The 25,199-nt window shown below is 36.8% G+C and overlaps 1 protein-coding gene and 1 pseudogene across 7 annotated transcripts in view; one reads left to right on the forward strand and one right to left on the reverse strand.

Moving 5' to 3' along the window:
• IPCEF1 (interaction protein for cytohesin exchange factors 1) overlaps positions 1 to 24,933 on the reverse strand; it is a 140,649-nt gene extending 115,716 nt beyond the window's left edge. For 2 of the 7 annotated variants that reach the window (XM_016156328.2, XM_016156327.2), the window contains exon 1: positions 17,831 to 19,074. Coding sequence is in view for 1 of the 7 variants with exons in the window: in XM_016156322.2 (XP_016011808.2) it covers positions 10,880 to 10,910; positions 17,831 to 17,920 (121 nt within the window). In the remaining 6 variants the exon portion in view is untranslated. Of the gene's footprint in view, positions 1 to 10,879; positions 11,434 to 17,830; positions 19,085 to 24,866 lie in introns of those variants that run through there. The other 5 variants (XM_036222922.1, XM_036222920.1, XM_016156322.2 and 2 more) reach the window with 4 other exon arrangements.
• On the forward strand, positions 3,872 to 3,990 carry LOC118605839 (annotated as a pseudogene).
• Positions 24,934 to 25,199: the final 266 nt, after the last annotated feature.

The raw sequence follows: 25,199 nt of genomic DNA on the forward strand, positions 1-25,199 counted from the left end.
TTGTATAACAATATGCAAATCGGCAATGAAAGAAAGAAGAGAGTTAAGAAATATATGCTTTAATAGTCAATTGATTTTTAACAAAAGCACCAAAGCAAATTGATGCATAAAGAAAAGACTTCAATAATACTGCTGGAATAAGTGGTTGTCCATATGAGAAAAAATTAACTTCAATTCCTAATTCATAGAACTAAACATAAAAGTTAAAACTATCGAGCTTCCAGAATATAATATAAAGATAAAGGAATATTTTCAAAATCTTGAGCTAGGCAAAGATTGTATACCCAGGACATAGAAAACATTAAGTTAAAAAAAAAAAAAAGAAGTCTGTTTATCAAAAATGACATGAATAAAATAAACCAAAGACTGGGAGAAAATATTCATAAAACATATATCTGTCAAAAGACATATGTCCAGAACATTTAAAGAATTATTCCAATCCAATAACAAAATGACAAATAGGCTAATTAAAAGTGGGCAAATGATCCGAACAGACATGTCACAAAAGATCCACAAATGGCCAATAAGAACATGAAATAGTGTTCAATTAGTGAACCATTAGGAAAATGCAACGAAACCACAATGAGATACTACAATGACAAAAATTGAAAAGATGGTGGTGAGATGTGGAGCAACCACAACTCTCATGCCTTACTGATGGGAATGGAAAAAGCTACAACCATTTTTTTTCCTAATATTTGACAGTTTCTCATAAAGTGAAATATTAATACCCTATGACTACCAGTCCTACTCTGCAGTATTTATTCAAGAGAAAGGAAAACATATCCACACAGAGACTTGCACATGAATATTCATAGTGACTTTGTTTATAATAGTCTCAAGCTGGAAACAACCCAAACGTCTATCAACAGAAAAAGAGGTAAACAAATTGTGATTTATTCATGTGATAGGATAGACAGCACTATACAGAAATGAACTACTGCTGCTACATGCGACCACATAAATTAATCTCACACGCATTATGAAAGGAGCCAAATCCACAAGAGTACATGCCATGTGATGCCACTGATATGAAGATTCGAAACAGACAAAACTAACCTATAGAGAAAGAAATCAGAGCAACGGTTGCCTCTGGTGAGAGGGGAGGGTGGCGGATTGACTGTAATGGGGCATGAAGGAAAATATTCTGTATCTTGGTAACAGTGTGGTTATGTGACTACATGCATTTGTCGAAACTCGTAGAATCATAGGTCTTAAGACCTGTGCCTTTCACTATATGGAGACTATATGTCAATAATTTGAAGCATGAGAGGTAATGAGATGACATTATTTTCATGAAATGAAATTAAACCCAAAAACAAATGAAGCAATAAATTAGAGCAAATTCATTCCACTCTTCCCCTCAAGGAGTGTAAAACCAAGATTATGAGTGAGATGGAGGTACAAATCTGTTTTCATTTCCACATGACTAGAATCACAGCATGCTTCTGGTTTTCAAGATACATAATTTCCATATAACACACGCTGATGTCAATAATTATCTTTCACTCCCTCCCCCACACCACCATTTGGCTCATAAACTAAAGCCAATCTCATCATCCAGAACCTACAGAAGATGCGGGGATCTGTTCCAACACTAGCTGTTAGGACTATGAGTGTCTGTCTCCAACAGGAGGCCTTCCTGGGAGATAGTCAAGCATAAGTCTGACTACATATGATTTTTGCCTTGCGTGCTGACTTTAGAACGTAATTAAGGATAAGCTATGTCTCCGCAGTAATTTTTCCTATGTAAGTTGATAATATACCCTAGATTCAAATGCATAACTAAATTCCTATTATGTGATTCTTAGTGCTCTGGTTAAAGTTTAAACGTACTGATTGTATTGGAAGTATATTACAATTCTCTCTAATCCTTTCTCTTCCCTCCCCTTACCCCCTCCCCCCCCAAAAAAAAACATGAACTATTTATAAAACTTAATTGTTTCTTCATTTGGTTTTACTTATCTGGACTCATAAGCCATGCATGGTAAATTTCAGACCTATAATTTGTGGCTTCCTGCTTCCAAGATTACTCCAGAGTAGTTCTTATATGACTGTTTTTCTAGTTAAATATTTACACATATACACGGGGTACACAGGCAGTTCATACTTGATATGATTTAACAGCATCTACATCTGTTTCTCATCATAACATGACAAGAAAATGTGCCTACTAAACATTCTTTTAATATATTTGTCCAAAACATTGTTTCTACTCTAGTCTTGAGACATTTCTCTGTAATGAAAACAGATGATAATATGGCCCCTCTCAGGCACTATTTCCTTCTCAAGTCCCTTCCTCTGGCTTCAGGGTTCTCTCTTGCTGTCAATTACTTTCCAAGCTAAATCAAAGTATGGGTCATGTCTTCTTTTTATCAGTGTGTGAGAGGCACAGAATTAAATTCAGATATGAAGGGGAAAATATCCTATTTTTAAATTAAAAAGAAAAAAAAACTCTAAAAGCAACAACTGGTTTCGGGTGTGATAACTCCACGGTCAGCAAGACTGCATTTGAAGAAAGGGCCTGCTGATACAAATAGCATGCCAGTGCACAGCTTCAAGCATGGGCTTCCCAAACACAAAACCAGAAAATCCTTGGGTTTCAAGAGGTGATCATTCCAAAGTTCCCAAAATTTTAAATCACAGCACAAACATTTGTTCTCATTCTTCCCCTTTCGAAGTCAATAATATTTTAAATTCATACTTTCTTCTAGAAATATAAAGCATGGTTATACCATAAGAGTACTCTCTTCAAAAAGACTTTCCTTCTGTTGTTTGGGGTTTCAACCCACAAATCTCCTTTTTATTTATTTGTTGTTATCACAGACAATAACAAAGAAAAATTTTAAAGAAAACAAAAATGAATGCTGAGCAATTTATAAATCCTAGAAGCTGACCATACTGCATGTGTATCGAAGAAGCAAAACTAAAAGACAGAATTCTTTTCAGCTACTGTGAGACTTTTTCCAATTTAGGTCTAACCCAAGATCTTGATTTTTTTTTCTTTTCTCTGATTATCTTTTGGCTACTTCACAGCTCATTACACTGTGCAGAGAATGCGATTGGATAAAATAAAAGTTGATGAGACTGAAATGGGTCCAACTGGCTGCAACAGCCCTGAGGAAAAACTCTATTTTCAAGACGCCAAGAAACCTGGCTCCCCTAAAGCTTTTGGTGACTATGAGAATTTGAACAATTTTTAATATTCTTAACTCCTGTCACAGTGATTAAGAAGAATAACAGTAGTTTTTAGATGTACTGTTTTTAGACAATCGGTTTTAAGAAATAATAAGAAAAGTTGCTCAAATCCAGCTATCACATTCTATACTCAGTAAAGAACTTCCTGGATACTATGTATTTTCTAAAACAAATTATACACACACACACACACACACACACACACACACACACACACACACACATACATGAATAAGTGTTAGCTTTGGTCTACTGTTCTGATACTTCAAATATCTGTGCTAGTTTTAGAAGAAAGTAATTACAATATGTGGATAAATAAAACCTACAGTTGATGCACAGTTTTTCACTCGTGAACATACATAGTAGATAAACATTTTAGGAAAGCAAATAATATGTACATTTCATTTTTTCCCCCAATTTTTGGAGAATTAAAACATAATACACATCAAAAAAAGGAAACTTACAAAACCTTTCCAAAGGTAGAGAAGGAATACTTTCCAACTCTTTTTATAACAGCAGAACTTGACATAGACATTACAAGAAAAGAAATTTGTAGACAAGTATCCTCATGAACGTAGATGCAAAAATTCTTTTTTAACAGGAGTTGATATAAATACATTGGTTTTAAAATAAAGCTCAAAAAAAAAAAAAAGAGTGGTGAAAAATAATAATTGACTATAGCCATGCCACCCTGGACATGCCTGATCCCATCTGATCTCGGAAGCTAAGCAGGGTCGGACCTGGTTAGTACTAGGATGGAAGACCACCGAGGAAGGTCAGGTGCTATAGGTGTAAAAAAAAAAAATTGTTTGGATGTGGTTCCACAGTGTAGTGGTTAGCACGTCTGCTTTACATGCAGGAGATCCTGGGTTCGTGCCCCAGTGGAGCCATGGTCCATATTCTACAGCCATGCCACCCTGAACAAGCCCAGCGTCTGATCTTGGAAGCTAAGCACAGTCGGTCCTGGTTAGTACTTGGATGGGAGACCACCTAGGAAGACCAGATGCGGTAGGCATAAATAATAATAATAATAATAAGTGAATTGAATAATAACATACATGATAGGTGAATAAAATGAGTATCATGGAGTAAGAACCCAATGGTCAAAGTCTGCAAAACATGGTCTGACAACGAAGTGGACATATTATTTCTGTATCTGTTTTCCCTTCTTAGGCAACATTCTCTGGTTTGTTATGGTAAATCTTCTCTTCCCGACTCTCACCCCAACCTGTTCCCAGGAAAATTGGTTTCACTTCTGAGCCCCAAAGGATGGCACTGAGCATTCCATCTCCTTGGCCAGTGTTGGGCTTTTCAATGGGCACATGAAGCTGTAAAAATTCTTAATGAAACTACTAGCTAATCGAGTCTTGTGATATGTAAGAAGGACATTATATAATGACTAAGGGGACTTGAACATTTGAAAACCAATCAAAATTAATCACTATATTAGCTGAATAAATGGAGAAAAACATATGATCATTTCAATAGATATGGAAAGTGCATTTGCCAAAATTCAATATCTATTCATGATTTAAAAATGAACATACAAATAAAGAAAATTCAAAGTTTGAAGGTAGTAGAAGGGAACTTCAATAAAAGGCCATCTACTAAAAACCTTCCAAATAACACTATATTTATTGTGGATCATTAAACACTTCCCTATGGTTGGGAACAAAGTGAAGAATGTCTTATCTCATTACTTCTGTTTATCCTTCTATTGGAAGTACTAGCCAGTTCAATAAGTTAAGAAGAAACAAAATTAAAAGACTTAAAGACTTGCAAAGGAAGAGGTAAAACTATCTACTAAAGGAAAACTTATTGAAGCCAGGCCAGCTTCAAAATATTAAAGACTGCTATTTTTCCTCAGTAAAAAAAAAGAAAGAAAGAAAGAAAAACTTAAAAATTATTTTTTAAAAACCAAAACATTATTTGGGAAATTCTAAGAATCCATGTATAAAACCCTAACAAAATTAAAAAAAAAAAAAAAGAAGAAGAATTAATCATTGAATTGACCATGGTTGCAGGATAGAAAATTAATATAAAAATAAAAATTCAATTATATTTCTGAGTGAAGCAAAAACTTAATTTGAAAATAATATTTAAAAGCAATTCCCTTTATAATACCACCAAACAATATTTAGAGATAACTTTAACAAAAGCATGCAAGATCTCTACATTGAAAAGCATTGCTGAGAAAGACCTAAAGCAGGCCTAAATAAATGGAAAGATACATCATGTCCATGGATCATAACGCTAATATTGTTTAAATGAATGCATAAGCAAATGATGGCAGATTTGTATTATGGAATATTGCTCCATTGAATAAATAAATGAAATAGAATATTGATACATGTAACAACATGGAAGAATCTTAATATAATTATGAGTGAAATAAGCCAGACAAAAAAGAATACATAAAAATCCTAGAAAATACATAATAATCTGCGGTAATAAAAAATCAGAACAGCGATTGCCTGAGGATGTGGAAAAGAGGGATAAGTTGGAGAGAGCGACTACATTTCCTTGGCTGTGATGATAGTTTCATGGTTATAGACATATGTCAAAACTTAGCAAACTGTACACTACATTGTATTTATTAAACATCATTTACCTCAGCAAAACTTTTCTTGGGGTGGTAACCTCTTACTATGGGATTAGCCTACATAATTTTGAGAAACAGAAAGAAAGATAGTGTGACTAAAACAGGGTGAGGGAGGGAGTTAACGGACAAGTCAGAGGCAGGCCCGGGCCAGACCACACGTATCTTGTAGGCTCAGATCAAGTTTTTGAAATGTCCTTAGGTGGAGGATTATAAACATGGCAGTAACATGGCTTCATTTATGTGAAATGCTTTTTGAGCAGGGTAAGACAGCCAAGTCAAACTCTGATCAGGTGGCTATATCTGGTGTTTTTAATAGTACAAATCCTGAGTATATGCAGATTCTTTGTGGCAATTTCTGTCACAAAATGGGTTCTCTGATTCCATAGAGAATTTTGTGAAGAGCTGAGATTTCTGATATAGTCTATCATGAAATGCATTATACAGCAATCTTTTATTCAATCACTATTATGTGACAGCTACCAAATTTCCTAATTTTTCTTTAAAAGAATTTTGCCAATAACATGACCATAATATCAAGACCAATGCAAATCTCATCGATTACATTTTTAATAGACTTTGTTTTTTAGAGTAATTTTAAGTTCACAGCAAAATTGAGCAGAAAGTACAGTGCCCCCACGTACCCACTAACTCCACGCACATACGGCCTCTCCTGCGCTGGAGCAGTGCAGTGTTACCATGACCTACACTGACACATCATTATCACCCAAAGTCCATAGTTTACCTTATGATTCACTCCTGGTGTTGTACGTTCTATTCTATGAGTTTTGACGAATCTATAACAGCATGTATCCACCAATATAGTAACATAAAGAATATTTTCATTACCCTAAAAATCCGCCATGGTCTGCCTATTCATCCTTCCCTTGCCCCGACCACCTTGGAACCACTAATCTTTTTACTGTCTCCAGAGTTTTGTCTTGTCCAGAATGTCACATAGTTTGAATCATGAAGTCTATAGGCATCCCAGATTGGCTTCTTACACTTAGTAATATTCATGTGAGTTTCCGTCGCGTTTTTCATGGCTTAATAGCTCATTTCTTTTTAGTCCTAAACAAGTCTGTTGTCTAGCCTGCCACCGTTTATTTATCCATTCCCCTGTAAAGGACATCTTGGTTGCTTCCAAGTTTTGGCAATTGTGAATAAAGTTGCTGTAAACATCTGTTGTGCAGATTTTTGTGTGGACATAAGTTTTCAGCTCCTTTGGGTAAATACCAAGGAAAGCAATTGAAGGATAGTAACAACATGTTTAGTTTTGTAACAAATCACCAAACTACCTTCTAAAACTGGCTGCACTATTCTGCATTCCCATCAGCAATGTATGTGTGTAGTGGTATCCCATTGTTTCCATTTTCATTCTGCTAACAACAGAAAATGTTGAGCATCTTTCATATGCTTATATATCATCTGTATCTTTATTGAGGGGTATATTCAGCTCTTTTGCTGACTTTTTAATTGTGTGGTTTATTTTTTTTCGTTGAGCTTTAACTATTTCTTGTATATTTTGGATAGCAGTACCTTATCAAATATCTTTTGCAAATATTTTTCCCAAGTCTGTGGCTTGTTTTCTCATTTCCGACAGTGATTATATTTTTAACACAGTATATTTTGACACTGGCTATGCCTTCAGTTCACCAAATCTAACTAGGAATATACTGAAAAATGATTAAGATAAAAATAAAAAGATTGCCAGAAACACAAAATAACAAAATATACCAATATGTACTATCATCCAAGTGATAGCTTCTGTCTATAAATTACTGGAAAAAAATTAGAAATCCATTTAAGCTGTTAGAAAATTGACTAAATAATTTCCGTTGACATTGTCTTTAGTAACTCAACTTTTTCCAGGTAGTTATAAGAATTCCCAAGATCGTGGAGCACAGAATAACAGTAGGACAGCAAGAAGGGAAATAAAATTATATTGTTTGATATTTTGTCCCTTACAGTCATCACTGTTTCAGCATTTAAAAATTACCTTTTTAAAGTAAGTTTTAAGTATTCCTTTTGGAGATGGTTGTTTTTTGCCTTCTTTTTCTGTTGTTGTTGTTGGTATCAATGTGGAGAAATGGTGTTAAATAAAACAACCTTGGTATTTTCAAGTTATACATATGAAGTTGTTAGGTTGAAAGAAATGAGTTTCTAGTCTTAGCTAAAGCCAAAAATGTCAAAATCTTGCCTAAAAGTCATCTTCCTCACTATTCACTATCTACTTTTAAGTTTGAAATTTTCCATAATAACAAAATTAATTTTTAATGAATATTTAAATACATTGAAATTTAGAATATGAAACAGTTGACATTTAAAATCAATAAGAGCGGTATGGCTTATTCAACTAACTAGCCATGTAAAAACACATCTAATAAAATTGTCTCTCATTAAAATAAATTTTAGGTGAATCAAAGATTTTAATATATAAAATAATAGAATTATAAGAATTAAATATAGAAAAATTTATTTATTTGGGGGAATTAAAAGGCTTTTCTAAGCAAAACCCAAATTTCAGAAAGATTAGTAAATGTGACTACATAAAAAATGTTTTTCTCTGCATAGAAAAAAATACCATACAAAGTCAAAAGACAAATTGGTCAACTGGGAAAAATATTTCAACATATGACAATGAACTCATTTCCTTAATAAATAAAGACCTCTTACAAATCAGTTATAAAAGACCATTAAACCAATAGAAAACTCAACGCAGAATTTAGAGGCAATTCATAGAAAGGAAACACACATAGTTTATAACATATGAAAATAGAGCCAACCTCAGTCCTAAAGAGACGAAAAGTAAATTGTCGGTGAGATATACTTCATTTACCAGAAGACAATTCTTAATATATATGTCATCAAGACAGATATTTAAGTGGAAAAAAATTAGAATGCTGAACGATATATATTGTGGGTCTCTACCTTTGTAAAAATAACTATGTATGTGTATATATGCACATTTATATATACATATATATGTATACATGTTTAAATGTGCACAGAACATTCCAGAAGAACATTGCACAAACTGGTTGCTTCTCTGGTGGGAATCTGAACATCTTGAGTGAGGAATAAACATAATTTTCCATCGTGTGTTCTTATACAAAGTTTAAAAATGTAAATGTATGTCTGCATTACCTTTTCAATAAAAAATATAACTAGTTGATAAAATAAACTAAATTTCTTTAGTCAATAAATATGTACTGAGCATCTACTTTGTGCCAATTATTATTTTAAGTGCTGAGAATACAGCTCGGGTGACCAGCATAAATCTCTGTCCTCACAGCTCTAACGCACTCCTGGGGGCAGAATAATAAAAGTCTCAAATGAATGCTAATCCATCTGTACAGTCTTGATGTAACCTGATGATGTTTTCTTTGGATATGACTTTTTTTTTTTTAAATATAAGTGAATATATTTAGTTTTATGTAAAATAGTAACTACAGAAACACGTTATTTGGAATTGACAATTGTCATCATCAATATTTGCATAGGCCTTGCTGAATAAGAAGAAGCAAAAAGAAGTTCATGGTTCATGGCTTAATTATATGTTCATATAATTAAAAATTTTGTTCACGTCACAAAATGTTTCTAATCACTCTGCCTTTTTTTTTGTTTATGGTTTACCTATTGAGAATTAAGCCTCTCTCTCCTTTACCACTTAATTATTTTAGGAATCAAATCTAACATATCCTGAAGATTCAGGACAAAAACAATCCCCAAAATTTTTACTGTTGCGCGTATATATATAATTCTCATTAGTGGCCTAAGTTCTCATTTCTATTGAATCCATGGAACAACTATCCAAATAAGATGTAGATATATAGCTGTTAAGCCTTTGTTTCACTTATTTAAAAAAAGAACAAAACACGATAGTTGGTTAAAGGATCTTTGGGTAAGCTAAAGAACAATATTTCTAAAGTATGATTGATGAACACAAGGCTTGCTCAACATTCTGTCGAAAAGGGCTTATTTGGCCAATAAATTTGGAAATGTTGTTTATTAAAATTCCCCATAATTAAAAATTTTCCCATGTTGGATATTTACAATGCATATTACCATTGCAATATTACAATATTATATTACATTAGCATATTAGCAGCCCTAAGAAATCCTTCAATGAAGAATTTTGCTTAACTTTTGAACCTCTCTTTCTCCCTTCTCTCTGCTAGAAGTTAGCCCTGAGACTTCATTTAAGACCCAAATTCTCTTCAGTCTTAATGTTCTAATGTCTAAAATCCAAGACTTGAGACCAGGTGATATTTTACCTTATTCTATTTTACTGTATTATTTTAGGTTCTTGGTCTCACTTTAGAAAAATTAAGCAATTTAAGCATTTAATGTCATGGCTTTGGAGCACAGCCAAATAAATAATGGTCAGCTATTACTGAATTCCAATATATGCACTATGATTGATCAATATGATATGGAGTGCAACCAAACTAAAACACTAACCGTTGCATTATGAATAATAAGAAAATTATTTTGAATTTTTTTTCAAGATTACTAAGCATAAGTCTCAGAAGATGGCACAAAGAAATAATCCTAGACAACAGACTGCGCGCGCGCACACACACACACACACACAACACACACACACACAAAAGTTAGTTTATGTTCTAATTTTTCCAGGAAATGGGGGAGAAAGGTTAAAATTTACCATTTTAAAAATCAACTAAGAGTAATATTTTTAAGTAACTATTTACATAAATAACTGTCATGATTTCTTAGATCAGGCATGCAAAAATGAAAATAGATTATCTTCTCATGGAGTCCTACTCATTTGTCCGCGAAACAGATCTACATCAGCCTATGTTAAGAAAGTCTTGTACTGATTTTGTGTTACGAAAGATTGAGGAAACAAATGATGAAAAAAATAGATCTCCTGACATCAGTGGAGATTATAATCTTAGCTCAAATCAAGACCAGTTTCAGTTCCGAATCTTCATTTTCCTCTCAGTAAATTCAGAGTTACTTCCTGGCCCCACTACAGAATTCATACTATATAAAAACTTCTATTTAGCTCACAGCTAACCTGAAGCTTCCATATGTGAGAATTACACCACAACATACCTCGGTCACAAGGAGCACACTCTCTTGTCCCCTGGCAAGAAGAAAATGAAAAGACTAAGTATGTGTGAGTTTAGCACAATTGAATTGCAATATTACCCATCAGATTACTTCCTCATAAGGATAATCCTCTCTGATAGAACACAATAACCAATAACAACAGATGCAGAATCCAATTCTTTTTAAGCATGGGACAAAAAATATCCAATTCAAACCACATCCCTCAATCAAAATGTGGTAGGAAACTACTTTGATTTTAGCAGAATGCCAAAGGGACTTTTAAAATTATAGCCTCTCTTTCAACTAACACTCTGTCCAAGAAACTTGTATTAGCTGCAACTTCTGAACCAGTCAAAGAATTTTCTCTTACAATGCTCCTCACAATTTGTTCAGCCACGGAACTGGGTCTTTTTAAGTTCTGCTTACATCTTGACTTTTACCACTACACATGACTTCAAGACTTCCAGGGGTCACAGATAGCGTTGTTTAGTTCTGAAGTTTGACAGTATTTTCTACAGTCTACCAGCTAAAGGTGAGCCTTTACAAAGGAATCCTTTGTTTCCATATTTAAAAGGTACAGTTCCCACCAAGAAAAGCCTGCTACAATTTCACTGATTCATATGTAGAATAAAAGCCGGTGAAAAATCAGGGACCATGATTCATCCCTTGTGAGACATTTGACCTACTGATAACTTTTTATGAGGCAAAATCTTCTGGTGAAAGCCCAGGAATGACAAATATTTATCTGAGGGTCTAAGTTTAATACATCAGGAAGTTAAAATTGATCAGTGTGTGTGTGTGTGTGTGTGTGTGTGTGTGCGCGTGCGCGCGCGCGCATTTAAACACATTTTTATTTAAAAATCTTGAAAGACTTTAAAGAGATTCTCTCCTTTGGTAAATGGAACTGAAGCCTCAAGCATTTTGTTCTGCTTGAATCCCCATGTCTTCTGTGCCAATGAAGAGCATCCTTCCCTTTCCCCATCTTCTGCAGACTTCTAAATCACTGGAGAAACCACCAGGTAGGAAATCAGAACAAATACCTTCTGAGTCTTAAAGAAGGTGTCACTCAATGAAGGAGACTCTAGAGAAAAAGGGAGCCCGGGTAGGAGATCTTTTGTAAAAGAGGTTCATTACAGGGTCAGGACAAGTTGTCAGTACACATATGTGTGACCGAGAGGTCCCTCAAATGCCTTACAGCATCTTGAAGTTCAGCTGATCTTGAAGCAGGCCTAGTGGAGATCCTGGAGAGGATTGCAGTTTGGAAGACTTGAAAGAAACTTGATCTAATGGAAAAGCGGGCGCTTACTCCTGCCTGTGCAAATACAGGCTTGTCTTTTACTCGAAGCCCCCAAAGCTAGATCTACTTCAATTCCTTATAGTCTTCAGCGTGTTACTGAAACTGAAGTCATGGGTTGGATCCTCACACAAGCCAATTCATTTAGATTTTTTCCTCAGCCTCAGACTGCCCCCTCGATCCTAGCATCTTTGTACTTGCCTTTAAAGCCTTGACAGAAAAAAGTATTAGGAGAGAGGAAGGATGAAATCAAGTAAATCACTCTCATCTTTATACACAAAGGGCAATACCTCATTATATAGAAAGATATTTTAGATGAGAAAAGTTGAAAGCATCTTCAAAAACCAGTGATGCAGCCTTTATTGTTGGGCAGCTAACAGTTAGAGGGTCCAGATTAGTTAGGTGCTTATCAGCTTGAAGTGGAGAGACAGGTGGGCCAGATGGTTTGGCCGTTTGAATTAGCTTTCAGAAGGATCTGACTGACTAATTCACATACTAGTGTCAGTAGCTCATAATAGTAGCCCAAAACGCCTTTCCTTCCCAAGAATGTGTTTATTTTAACCCAGATTTAACAGTATAAAGAGGCTTGGAGTTAGAAGATCTAGATGGGGAGCTGAGCATGACCTCTAACAAGGTGTACACATTTGGAAAATCACAAGGTCTTTTTGGACCTCAGTTCCCTTTCCATACTGAGGTAGAGTTGGAGAAAATGAAATCTCAAGTCACGCCTCACTAAAATAGGTTTGGCATCTGATTCTGTGGAGTCAGCAGTGGCATCAGGCATCCAAGAGAGGTGAGTACAGGCTTCCCAACCTGTTCAACTATAAGGCTAAGATGTGCCCGATGGGATGTCTCAGGCTTGGAGACACTAAGGAACAGAAAAAGATTAGACTCGAATTTGAACTTTACCTAGATGATAAATCAATAGAGACAAACTTACTGGTAAAGATCAAGCAACAGAATGCTATAAAGGAGAAAAACCTTCTGTAAGAGACAATAAACTAGAATAAAGCCTCAGCTCAGCCATTCACTAGTAATGTGGCCTCAGACATGCACTTAACCATCCTGAGCCTCAGTTTCCTCTATGGATGTATCACTATCTGCCCTATGCACAACAGCACAAAATCTTTGTACCGATAAAAGAAAATGCACAAATGTACTCGATAGATTGATTGTAAGCGGTCGTAGTCAGAGGTTCAATATGAATGGACATTCAGGATTTAGAAGAAGGTCCCTGTTTAAAAGAATAGGACAAAAACAAACAAAATGGCTAGAAAAGGACTTTTGAGAAAACAGCGTCCTATTTGCCCACTTGTAAGATATAGACACTGAAATGTTGATGGGTGAAACTTCTCTAGACCCCTCAAGAGAACAGAGAGCGGACTTTCAATGGAAATGTCTGCATGATAGAAAGATGGCTAAACCTGAGTTTTTGTCACACCAAAAGCCACAGAGCATGTAATGACATTTAAGTAAGCAAAAGATTCTCAGGATCTCTCCTTTACACCAGGAGACAGGATGCATGCTCAGAGGGAAGGCAGAATATAAGGCAGGGGTTTTGGGCCAGCATGCCCAGGTGAGCATGAGGAAGAGGCACAGAAATCCGAGATTTGGCCACTACCAAGACTAATCGGGTGAACAGAAGGGGAAAATAAAGAAAGCTTTTCTTACCTGAATGACCAGCTTGACCAGGAAGGGAAGTATTAGACAACAAATCTACCCGGACCCAAGAACAAGTATTCGATATCAATGCACAGAGTGATTATATAATGCAATGTTAACCCCTAAATGAGGGAGGGGGGGGAAAAGCCTAATGGTTTTTCTAATTATACCTAACCAAATTCATTTGTTTTAATCAACTCTCCATGAACTCTCAAAAAGATATAAGGAAAACATCCAGAGGAGACTGGGAAATAATTCAATTTTAAATACGTGTGAATTGCAATAATCTCAGAACAAATGAGGGGGAAACTTTGCTAACAGCAGGAAACCAGGCAAGGAGTCAGAGTTAAATCAAAACTGGGAAGACGGGTGTTCGAATCATATCGTGGAATAATAGTTGAAAAGAATCAAGGTCAGGGAATTCCTACCAGAGGAACTTTAGAGCCAGCAAGACAGAGAATCAAGAAGTCAGTCACATACAATGCTGTAGTTCAGAGGTTTAAGGAGAAATCTGAGAGAGATGGAATACAGGTCAGTGAGGAAGACAAAGCAGAAAGCCGAGTCTTGGAGTCTACAGAAGGGTTAATTTGAGGATGTTATCAATACAGAAAGGGATGCTAGATCCTGGAAGACAGGCCCTGGTAAAAGCCCTAGATATAACCAAAGTGGAACCTTTGCAAACAGAATGAATAGAGTATAACTGACCAAAAGAGGCAGGAAATTTATCAGGCTACGTCAATTGAGCCTTGTATAGAGTGCATGAATCCTCAAGCTCTCTGCTTTTTCTTCTTCTTCCTGCTGCATGATTTTTGTTTTTTGTTTTGTGTCCGCCGGAAGGTTCAATGTACAAGGGAAGATGACGCTAATTGTTAAAATTTATTAAATGTTTAGGAAAAGGAAGATACCAATACAAAAGTTGAAATGTACCTTTATGGACTGTGCAGATTCATTCATGCTTTATCTGATTCTTATCATAAGTCATTTTGAGTTGATTATATTAATCCTTAATAAGTTATAACACCTCTATGCCTTGATCTAAAAAGGGAAGTCTAATGTGTAAGCCTAGGACCACTGCCCAAGATCTAGCTACTACCCACTTGGATTTGTAGTATTTCCTCAAAATTATTGCACATATTTGTTGAGCATTATATCATGCTTCTAGGGATACAAAAGGAAAATAAGTAAAATAAAGAAAAAAGGAGAAATTACTTTTCCCTCTCATTTAATTAGTGGAGAGAACAATGTTAAAGGACCTGACATTAGGTTTGCCCATAAGACTCGAGAAAGTTCTATCATTAGGATAAATACAAATATATGAAAACCCGTCCCTATTATCCAACTTTCTCCGAAGCATCGCGTTTCCCTGTCAAACCCTTTCTTCTCAAGTCTTCTCATCCCCCCTCATTTCCTCATACTGATCCAACGGGGGAGACATGGCAGCGCCCTCAACCCATCAGACTCTCCTGCCCCTTTCCCCTGCCACATTTGACTCAATCATGTACTCACTCTGCCTTCGAAATACTCATGTTGGCTCGAAGCGTGTCGTAACGACTCCACTGCTCCCTTCTGCCCTAGGTTTCTGCTTGTCTTCCGTCCACATGTCTGGTAAGTCACCATCTCAAGTGATATTTACAGCCTCCTCTTTTAGTGTGCGAAGCATATTTACGCACGTCATCTCACCGGAGACCCCAATAACTCTTAGAGACATATAAAACGACGATGCTACCCATTTTGCAAAGAGAGAAACTGAGACGTGAAGAAGTAACAACCCCACGTTCGGCTACTTAGTATCTGGAAGAACAAAGCTTGTGGCTCGTGGTCCAAGACTCTCCACCTTATACAGCTGCCCAGCGTACAGGAGGAGCATGAGCGTCATTTTATCTTGGCTCCGGGGAGAAAGCTCTCTTCGTATTTTCCCTCCTGACTCAGTAGTCATCTCTCTTCTCTCCAACCACCTGAAATCTAGCCCCCCTTTCACGCTATGTTCAACTCCTTCTACCACCATTAAAGTCCACCGGATCATGCTCTCTCCAACTTTTCCAGTACTTACTCTCCACTCCACTCATTAGGACAATCATGTATCATTTGGGGTCATTTTGTTGAACGCGTAGGTTTTGTTGCCCCTACACTAGCAAAGTGTTCTAGGAACTATCATTTTTTAATATTTAGTTTACGTTGTCCACGATGCCTAATACGAATTGGGGTAACTTTTTCAGAAAACATAAGAGAATATTTATGTTTAAGAAGTTATCTTTTAATATCACCATGGTCCAGTAACTCAAAAATTCACACGAGGGTTGATACCGACAGGCTTAAAAACACATGGAATCGGGGGTCCTCTCTCTTCTCCATTTTGCTCCTTTATTATCTTCCGCTTTCTTTGTTTTACATGACTGCTAACGACTATTTTTTTTTTTTAGTTTAAAACTTGTTAAATTTGTCAGTTCTTCACAGTATTTGTTAATTCTGAATATCTGAACCTTTTTGCAGTCAGTTATCATGAAGAAAAAGCTCTCTCATTCACCACTGTCTATTCACAAAATTTGGCTACTGCGCTTCTATATGGTAAAGTGTTGTAGCTAAAATATGTAATGTGTCAGGAACATGATTTACTATGTCAACGGATGTATTTATCTCATATTTGTTAAATACACACATCTATAAAGAAAAATAAATAAGTATTAAAAGTATCTTCTCCTTTCTGCTACGCATTATTGGCAATAAGTGTGCATTATGTGTGGCCTAAAGAAAAAAATTATTTTGAAAAACTTAGGCAGTAAAAAACAAGATAGCAGATAACATAAATTTAGTAGGCAGTTGAATTTAAATTCAAAGTATTTGCCTAAAGAGATTTTTTTCTTACTTTTCTTTTTTAAAAAACTTTTTCTAGCCTCATAATAAAATGGAAAGAATGAATGGAGATATTTGAACACATCCTCTCAAAATCCTGCCTTCCTTTCTTTTATATCTGTTTTCTTCTCCTTTTTAATCTGAATTCCTAGAAGCCAATGTCCCATCTCTCTGCTCCCATCCTGCTCGGCATTGATCTGGAAATGTCTTTAGGAACGAGATTTTCCTCAATGCTCGGATAAATATGTGACAAGCAGTCTTAACATTTTATTATTCACTGAAACAAGCTTCCTCTGGACTAAATGGAGTTAGATTGAATACTCACTCTCAGCTGCAGGAACGGGAGGAAAGGTGGACAAGCACAAAGCAGCCTTATCTGAAAATAAGATGCCATGTGGCCTCCGTTTTCTTATGTCCTCAAGGCAGCCGTATATTATTGGACTCTCAGGTCAAACAGGCCCAGGTTTAACTTCTGATTTCAGAATCAAATTGTCATACAACTTACTGTGTGACCTTGAGCCAGGATCTTAAACTCTCTGAGCCTGTTTCTTTATCAGTAAAAGGAAAGCTAGTTAATGACAGCACTGCTTAAGAGTTATTTGATGAAGAAATTAGACAATAACAGACAGCTTTTAACATCTTCCCTGGCAGACAGTCAGAGGATAGTATATGTTAACTCTCAGTAATAACATTAGCACTAACTACATGTGATACATAGTTACGGGGGACATGGAAACCAATGCAGCCTATTTGAGAAATTACAATCAGAAACAAGCAGCTCTCTTGAACCTTCTTTTCTACCTTCACTCGGAAGCTTGCTTCGGTGGCTCTTCCTGCCCAGAAAGTTCCAAGCATTGTTCAGGATACCTCACAGGCCAGGGACCTCCATCACTGACAAAATGCTTATGTCCATATGGTAAGAAACATGAGCCTGTGGGGAGTAGGCAGTAGTGCTCAGAGCCTGAACTCAGCCCAGGATTGAGAGGGGAATCTCTTGCTAATTTGCTCCCAGTGCAGAGCACACAGGAGTAAGTATTTCATGCAAAGCGGAAATGATCATACTCATACCCCATGTCTAGGATTCTGCTACTACCAGGAACACAAAAACTTGAAATCAGAGTCACTTTGGAGGGACTCCGCTCACTTACTGTGCTCTGATGAATGCCTTGGTGTCTTCTTGTGCTGGCGTCTGGGCTCAGAATAGCTGGCATTCCCATCAAGGCAAATGATTTGTACATAACTTTGGAATGTTTGTGAGTGTTCACAAAATAAAACTAAACAGTCTTCTGGTGCCTAGCTCAAACCTTGCTCGACAATTCCCTCTTCAGTCCCCGTTACCTACGCAAAAGCAGCTCCAGTTGATTAATCAAGTTGAAAATCCAAGCACAAGAAATCTTAGTAGCTTGTGTTCTAGGGTGAAATCCAGCTCTAGCTGGAAAACCCTGGCTGTGTTTGAGTGAGTTCAAGTTCAAGTCCTTCTCTTTGAGAGCATGGCTGTAAATGAATCAGTTCATATGATTATAAGAGATCTTAAAGGGTGATCTTATCCATTCTCTTGCAATGAAATATTTAGAAAATATATGGTATTCAATAGGAATTTGTTGAATGTCAAATATTCAAAAATGGGCATGCATCATGTTATATGATTAACATTCATACTCAGAACTGAAAGACTGATTTTTTTTTGCCTGTTGGGTCAGGATGGTAAGAGAGGTGGAATTTGTGGTCCAATGAGGAACCAAGAGAAAAGGCCTTTAGCAAGCATACTTTGCTTCAGGCTTTTAACACGTAAAAGAACAAGGTCATTATAACTGACATGCACTTTAATACATTAAGAAAATATTTCTGTTGTAACTATTAACTTGCTAAAGTAGCAGAATCTTCAAACATGTTCAAAAAAGTAATGAAACTGCATAAGGTCATCCATCAGACCATAAAAAGCTATGGCAAACTTGCCCAATATTGTGCTGTACTCTGAGCTATCTGAACAGAATAATCATAAACAAATAGTCAAAAATGTATGGTTTACATGTTCATAGCCATCTGCTCAGTTTTTGAAAATAATTAAAGGATTCTTCCTGAAAATATGACTTAGCAGAAGTGCAGCCAAATGTCTTCTGGGTGAATTGTGACACCTTACACCAAAATACAGTGTTAAATCAAGGTTCCTAGGAAAAATTTTGAGTCGGATTCGTTTTTTTCTTTCCAAGAAGTCTGTATTTTCCTATTTGAGACCAAGGTCGAGTACCAATAAGTAAATGTGCCTATAAATGATTAAATGTTGTACTCCTCTTGGATGTTACAGATCAGTGCCCAAGACTCCTAAGAAAGCATTTTCCTTTATGATAGGAAGAAAAGAAATCCTACTCTGTTCAAATTTAAAAGAATCTATCTAGTCACAAATTTCTACTGAAATTTTGAAAGAGATTATATAAATTAATAACAAATCCAAAGAAAATTGAATGTGGATCAATTAAGAGGAGAAAAAAAGGTGTTTTTAGTTTTGAGCAAATTAAATGAATTGCCTTTACTACAATGATGTTTTCCTGCTAGAAGAATGTTGTTTTGCTAGAGGTAATTATGGTAATAGGAACTGGGGTAATTTAAACTCTACCGAAAGGGGGATTTAAGAGATTCTTATGGTGCAGAGAAACCTAAGAATATGCTTGAAATCCTGGCTGTTTATGCTGTCATTAAAATAGGTATGCAGGTACCAGACTAACCTTATAGAATCAGCAATTATAGATGAAATCACTAAAATGACCCAGGTTTTTATTAACGGGATAGCTTCCATTTTCCATATGCTTAATTTGGAGCCTTAGAGTTTTTGTTTATGCCAAAGTGTCATCACGTTGCCTCATTTTCCAACGCAGGATATTTGGACTTTTCTTTCAATACACAACTTGAGGAAGTAACTCTCCCCTCAAATAGACACTAATGTTCCATATCCAGCAAATGACCACATCAGTATAATAATCTGGGATCCCTAGCTAGACTCCATTTATGACAGGATGCTTTTTTATAGATTTCACAATAGCCTGATTTTCATTTTGTAAATGTGTTTCATTATTTAGTGTCGTTATTCATCCCTATTCAATGAAGTGACTCTACTGTTTGAGCCCCAGTGCCACAGGTTAAAGTCAGAGAAATGAGTCATATTGGATTTGGTCCCTAGAAGTGCTTGCCAGTGGTATAGATGAGTCTATTACTAGCATTTTAAATTACTTTTATTTTTCATTCTCTGTATTACTTTCTTAGGGCTACAGCAACAAAATACCATATACCAAGTGGCTTAAAACCACAGAAATGTATTCTCTCAGTTCTGGAGACCGGAGGTCTGAAATCAAGGTGTTGGGAGAGCCGTGCTCCCTCTGAAACCTGTAGGATAGAACCCTTCCTTGCCTTCTCCTAGGCTTCTGGTGTGGCTGGCAATTCCTTGGTATTTATTGACTAGAGCTGAGTAACTCCAGTCTCTATCTTCATCATCACATGGCATTCTCCCTGTGTGTCTCTGTCTTCATATCGGGCACATTGGAGTAGAGGCCCGCTCCATTATGACCTCATTCTAATTTGACTAACTACATCCGCAACTACTATGCTGTTAAATAAGCTCACATTTTGAAGTTTTGGTGGTTAGGACCTCAGCATTTGGGGAGGAGGCGTGAGTCAACACATAACACCGCCTTCTACCTTCGATTTCATCTTCACCTGTAGGTAAAGCTCTTCTATGCCACTAAATTCCTACCTGGTAAGAAAATGGAATATGAGCAGAGACAGAAAGCCCCAGTCACTTATAATATTTTTACTTTCTTCAAAGCCTTGCTACCTAATTTCAGTTGGTCCACACAACAAAGCATACTAGTTGTGTATTTTTATCTCAGCTTTTATAGATGAGAAAATAAAGAAGTTAAGAGCCTTTCTTGGTAGCACGTAGCTATTATATGCCACAGGCAGAGCATGCCCATTTCCTAACCTCTAGGGCTGCGCTGCTCCCTCCAGTAACTAGAACCTATTACCAAGGCCATCAATGCGGGTCCATTGACACTTAACATAGAAATTGGATGTTTTCGTATTCAATAGCATGTGGCTATGAAAGGGCACCAGGAGGGTGAGGGAACTATTGTGTATCTTGGCTGAGGCTCTGAACTCTCCAGGGATGGACAGTCCACTCTCACTTCCACCATCAGTTCCAACTCTATACCAACCACCTCCATCGCCACCATTTCCACCACGACCTCCACCTCCACCTTCCTCACCCATACTACCACCCTCAGGGCTTCTCATCATCTATTTTATCTCTTCCCACCTTCATAGCCTCCTCCTCTCTTGCTTTGCTCTGACGTTCTCCAACCTGCCATGAATGCCACTGCTCCTCCAGGTGCCTTTTGTACCGCTGGTTGAGAAGCACACCCTATGTAACACCACCGGGCCACCTAAAGAAGGCTACATTGACACTGCACGTGTGCAATCATGTCAGGGCACAGGTGGCTTCTTGAAAAGAAGAAAAAATTTCCTTCCCACTATCTTTTCAATAAGGAAATAGAAAGGAACTTCACTCAAGGAGATTTCAAAGTAGAAAGCAAACCTGCTCATACTCATCCTTTGTCTCTCAATTCTGGGCCTCAAATCACTATCTTGTATAAGAAAATCTCTAACCTAAATGAAAACAGCGCACTCTAGATAATAGTTAGGCCACAGGCTCAGAGACACGCCAAGATCTGGGCTTAAATCCCATCTCTCACCCTGCTGAGTGGGTTGGTTTTACAAAGGGCACTTGACCTCTCTGATCCTCAGCTTCGTGGAAATAATGATAGCATGCTTTCTCAGGACTGTTTTGAGAATTAGTCGTGTAAAAATAAAATTGCCGATTACAGTGCCTGGAAGACAAGTATTCAATGGTATCGTTGGTTTTTATTCAGTGCTGCACATGTGAAATATTCAGAAAATGCTATGGGCTATCTATTCGAAAGTCTATTGTGCTGATGTTTCCTGTTTAATTCATATTCCACGTTAGGTTATTTGGTTTTTATCACTGGGAATAAGGTTTGTTCTCTGTTTTAATTAATTCTTTCATTTCTGATCTTAACAATTTTCGTTGAGGAGCTGGTCTTTTTTTTTATTGTTCAGTTGTTTTTGAAAGAGTTCATCCACACTGTAGTAATCTTAGGGTGAGTTTAAACTAGCTAATTTTTCACTTTCGACCACTTCTATTTTAACACCTGTGTCAGTTTAGGAGGCCTGACTTCTGCTCACATTTGTTCATTTTTTGCCTCTTTCTCTGCCAGCCGTGCCTCACTCGATCATATCTGAGACAAAGACAGGAGATTTGTTTCAATATGTATAAGTTTATAGGTATTGAGACTCCCCCATAATGACAGGCTGGCACTCTTGGATAGGATGACAAAGTCTTAACAACAAGAATTATTTCTTGACTCCACAAAAATGGTTTTTCTGATCTCTCCCCATGTTTACCAAGATGATAAAGATAAGTCAAGACTTTCTAAAAAATGTATTATTCTTATGCTAGCAAATCTAAACTTAACTGAAAATTATGAACTATTAAATTCATGGTTGAACTTGCTAAAAAGTTGATCAGTCCAGGTATTGAGGCAGTTACACATCACTAGAGAAAATAACCCATGTTCACGTGATTCTAGGAAGTAATTAGACCAGTCAGCCCCAGATGAGACCTCATTCACATGTTTTTTCTTTTGAGCTGCCACATGATTCTGTACCAGTCTTAATTTCAAAAGGCATCTCCCAAAGATAAAATAACATACATCATATCATTTCTTAGACTGCAATGAACCACGAACTTTAGCACACTATAACTAAAAAACTACTTTTGTTATATTTGTGGTGGAAAATTAAAAGGTGGTTAAATTTTAGTTCATTTATTTTAATTCAACATTATTTTGTTTTCAGATTATTAAGGCAGTCCAGATATATGCCATTGATTTTTTTAAATAGGAAAGTATAAAGAGAAATGTAAGTATCAGCTATAAACCCACTGATTATATATTAACATTTTAACATAGTTAGCTCAATCTTGCTTCTCTGCAGTATTTTCTACATAGTCAAAAATGCTGGGTTCCTGCTTTTCTTACTTAGCATTAGTACAAATAATATTTCCTTTAACATCATTTTATTGATGGTATTCCTTTGCACAGATATACCACCATGGGCTTAACTGTCCGGATAACTAGGTGTGTAAGATTTATTTTTACTGAATGATTCTTTTTTAAAAATCATGTTTATTTTGTAAAATTCAGATAATAACAAAAAAGAGAAAGAAGAAAAGACAAATAGATGGTTAGATTTTGAACTGCGTCCGTGGGGATTTGAAAACTAAAGAAAATATATCGCTAACTGCCATTGAACGAACATCCAATAGGTGGTAGTCACTGAATAATCATAGTTCTACTATTTCTAATCCTCACATAATAACACAAGAAGATCGGTTGATTACAATCACCACTCTACAGGCTCAGAGGTCATAGAGCTGGGAGTGGTAAACAGATTTTGGATGGATGCGTCTAACTCCAAAACTGCGTTTTCTCCTGACTCCAGCACAGTCCTCTCCCCATCGTCATCCACACTTCTCCAACACTTCTGTCACCTCCACTTCTAGCCCCATCACCTCCGCCACCACCTCCACCACCACCACCGCCACCTTCGCCGTCATGTTCACCCCCAATTTCAACTCCATTCCACGTCCACCTTCACCACCACACTGTCACCTTTAGGGCTTCTTCTCATCCCTTTCATCTCTTCCCGCCTTCGTGTTCTCCTCTCTTGCTTCACTCTGACCCTCTCCAACCTGCATTTCCTAAAGTGTCTGGGCAACAGAAATAAAGAAAAAGCTGCCCTACCACATTAATTTTATGAACGATCTCAATTATTCATTCATTCAATCTCAATTATTCATTCATTCAACAAGTTCTGAGTGCTCTAAGCACAGTAATTCCCCCATTTGCAGGATTTTTTTTTCAAAAAGCTTGTTTTTTAGGGTTTTTCTTTTTTACTCTCAAACACCATTTCTCATATGAACCTGGTTGCAAATTGTCAAGCTGTGCTTGGGTTGCCCACTCATACTGCCTAGCCTCCACGCGGATAGAAAGCAGAAGTGAGCTGTTTAAGAAGGATACGCGAGTCAGAAGGAAAGTCTCAGGCAATAGTCGTGAAGTAATTTCTTATCTCTTATTGCCACAGCAAGCTACCACAGGAAAGAACTTCCTGTTTCCATGCTCAGATGATGTGTATTTGCCTAATGCAGCTGGCATGCAATAGTTCACACATGGACCCTCCCCAGAAAAGACACTGATATAAAAAGAGAGGAAACAAAGGACATTTAAAAATACTTTAAAGGATGCATACACCAACAAATGTGCAAACTGAAGTCCTTTTCCTTCTCAATTGTATTATGTGAGCAGGAGGAGACCTGTGTTCTTTCTGTTTCTATTTTCTATGTAAAATAAATAGCTGTAGAGGAATCAGACTCTTTGTGTGACTATGTAATGCCAGGGACAGTAGAAGAGACACTTCCTATGGGCCAGAGAAACTAATAATAGTTCATGGCAATAGTCAAAGTTGCCTCAGTGGGCTATAACTCTGACTCCTTACATATATACACACAAGCAAGCAAACAAACTAACAAATGCCGTAGGCACCCTGAGGAAAAAAAAATCTCTGAACCGATGTCACCTAACTTCTCTTTTTCATACAGAAAAATTTGTCAAGCCTGTGACTTTTATCTAAAAGCAAAATCCCCTCCAGCTGCCTGCATACGAAAGGGGATTCACACTTTCTCAAAAAAGGGTGGCCACAGAGTGTTTCTCCACATGAATTCTACAGGACCCAAACAAACATTGAATTGTTCTTTTTTAAACTAAACCCGTTGTCTGCAATCCAAGGAGCTATCAATACAACATCCATTTAAGAAACAGAGAAAAGCAAAGCAAGCACATAACTCTCTTCTTCAAGGCTCTAACAGCTTTAAAGAGTCCCCTTAGCCCCGGACTTCACAGCAGCGAGTTTATGAAGAGCTGCACAAACACTTTATCTCAAGTGTCATGTTTTAGAACTCACTGTTCTAAAGAGACTGCAAGGGTACCAGTTGCCTTATCATTTCAAAATGCCAAGCAAGGACGTCTCATACATCAACCAGCAAGTGATTTTACTTACATGCAATAAAAAGACAATAAATCCAACAACTGGCTCTTTATCGCTGAATTCAGAAAACTCATAATACTCTGAGGCAAAGGTTGAGGGTTCCACTCTAAGCAGCTCTGGAGGCTCAGTCTACACAAGACTACCATTAGAAGCTGACCAGAAAGTAAAGCTCTTTCGAAAGAAGAGGAAGTTTCATCTCGACTTCCCCAATTCTATTGTTCTTCCTTCTTATTGTTATTGAATCTACCCTAATTCCAAAGTCTAGGACCTAATACATGGTCTGATGTCAGTGACCACTATAAACGACCCGCTGCGTTCATTTCCAGGACACACGTGTATGTCATT

This window comes from Rousettus aegyptiacus, unplaced genomic scaffold (assembly GCF_014176215.1).
Source record: "Rousettus aegyptiacus isolate mRouAeg1 unplaced genomic scaffold, mRouAeg1.p scaffold_m13_p_1, whole genome shotgun sequence".
NCBI lineage: Eukaryota > Metazoa > Chordata > Mammalia > Chiroptera > Pteropodidae > Rousettus > Rousettus aegyptiacus.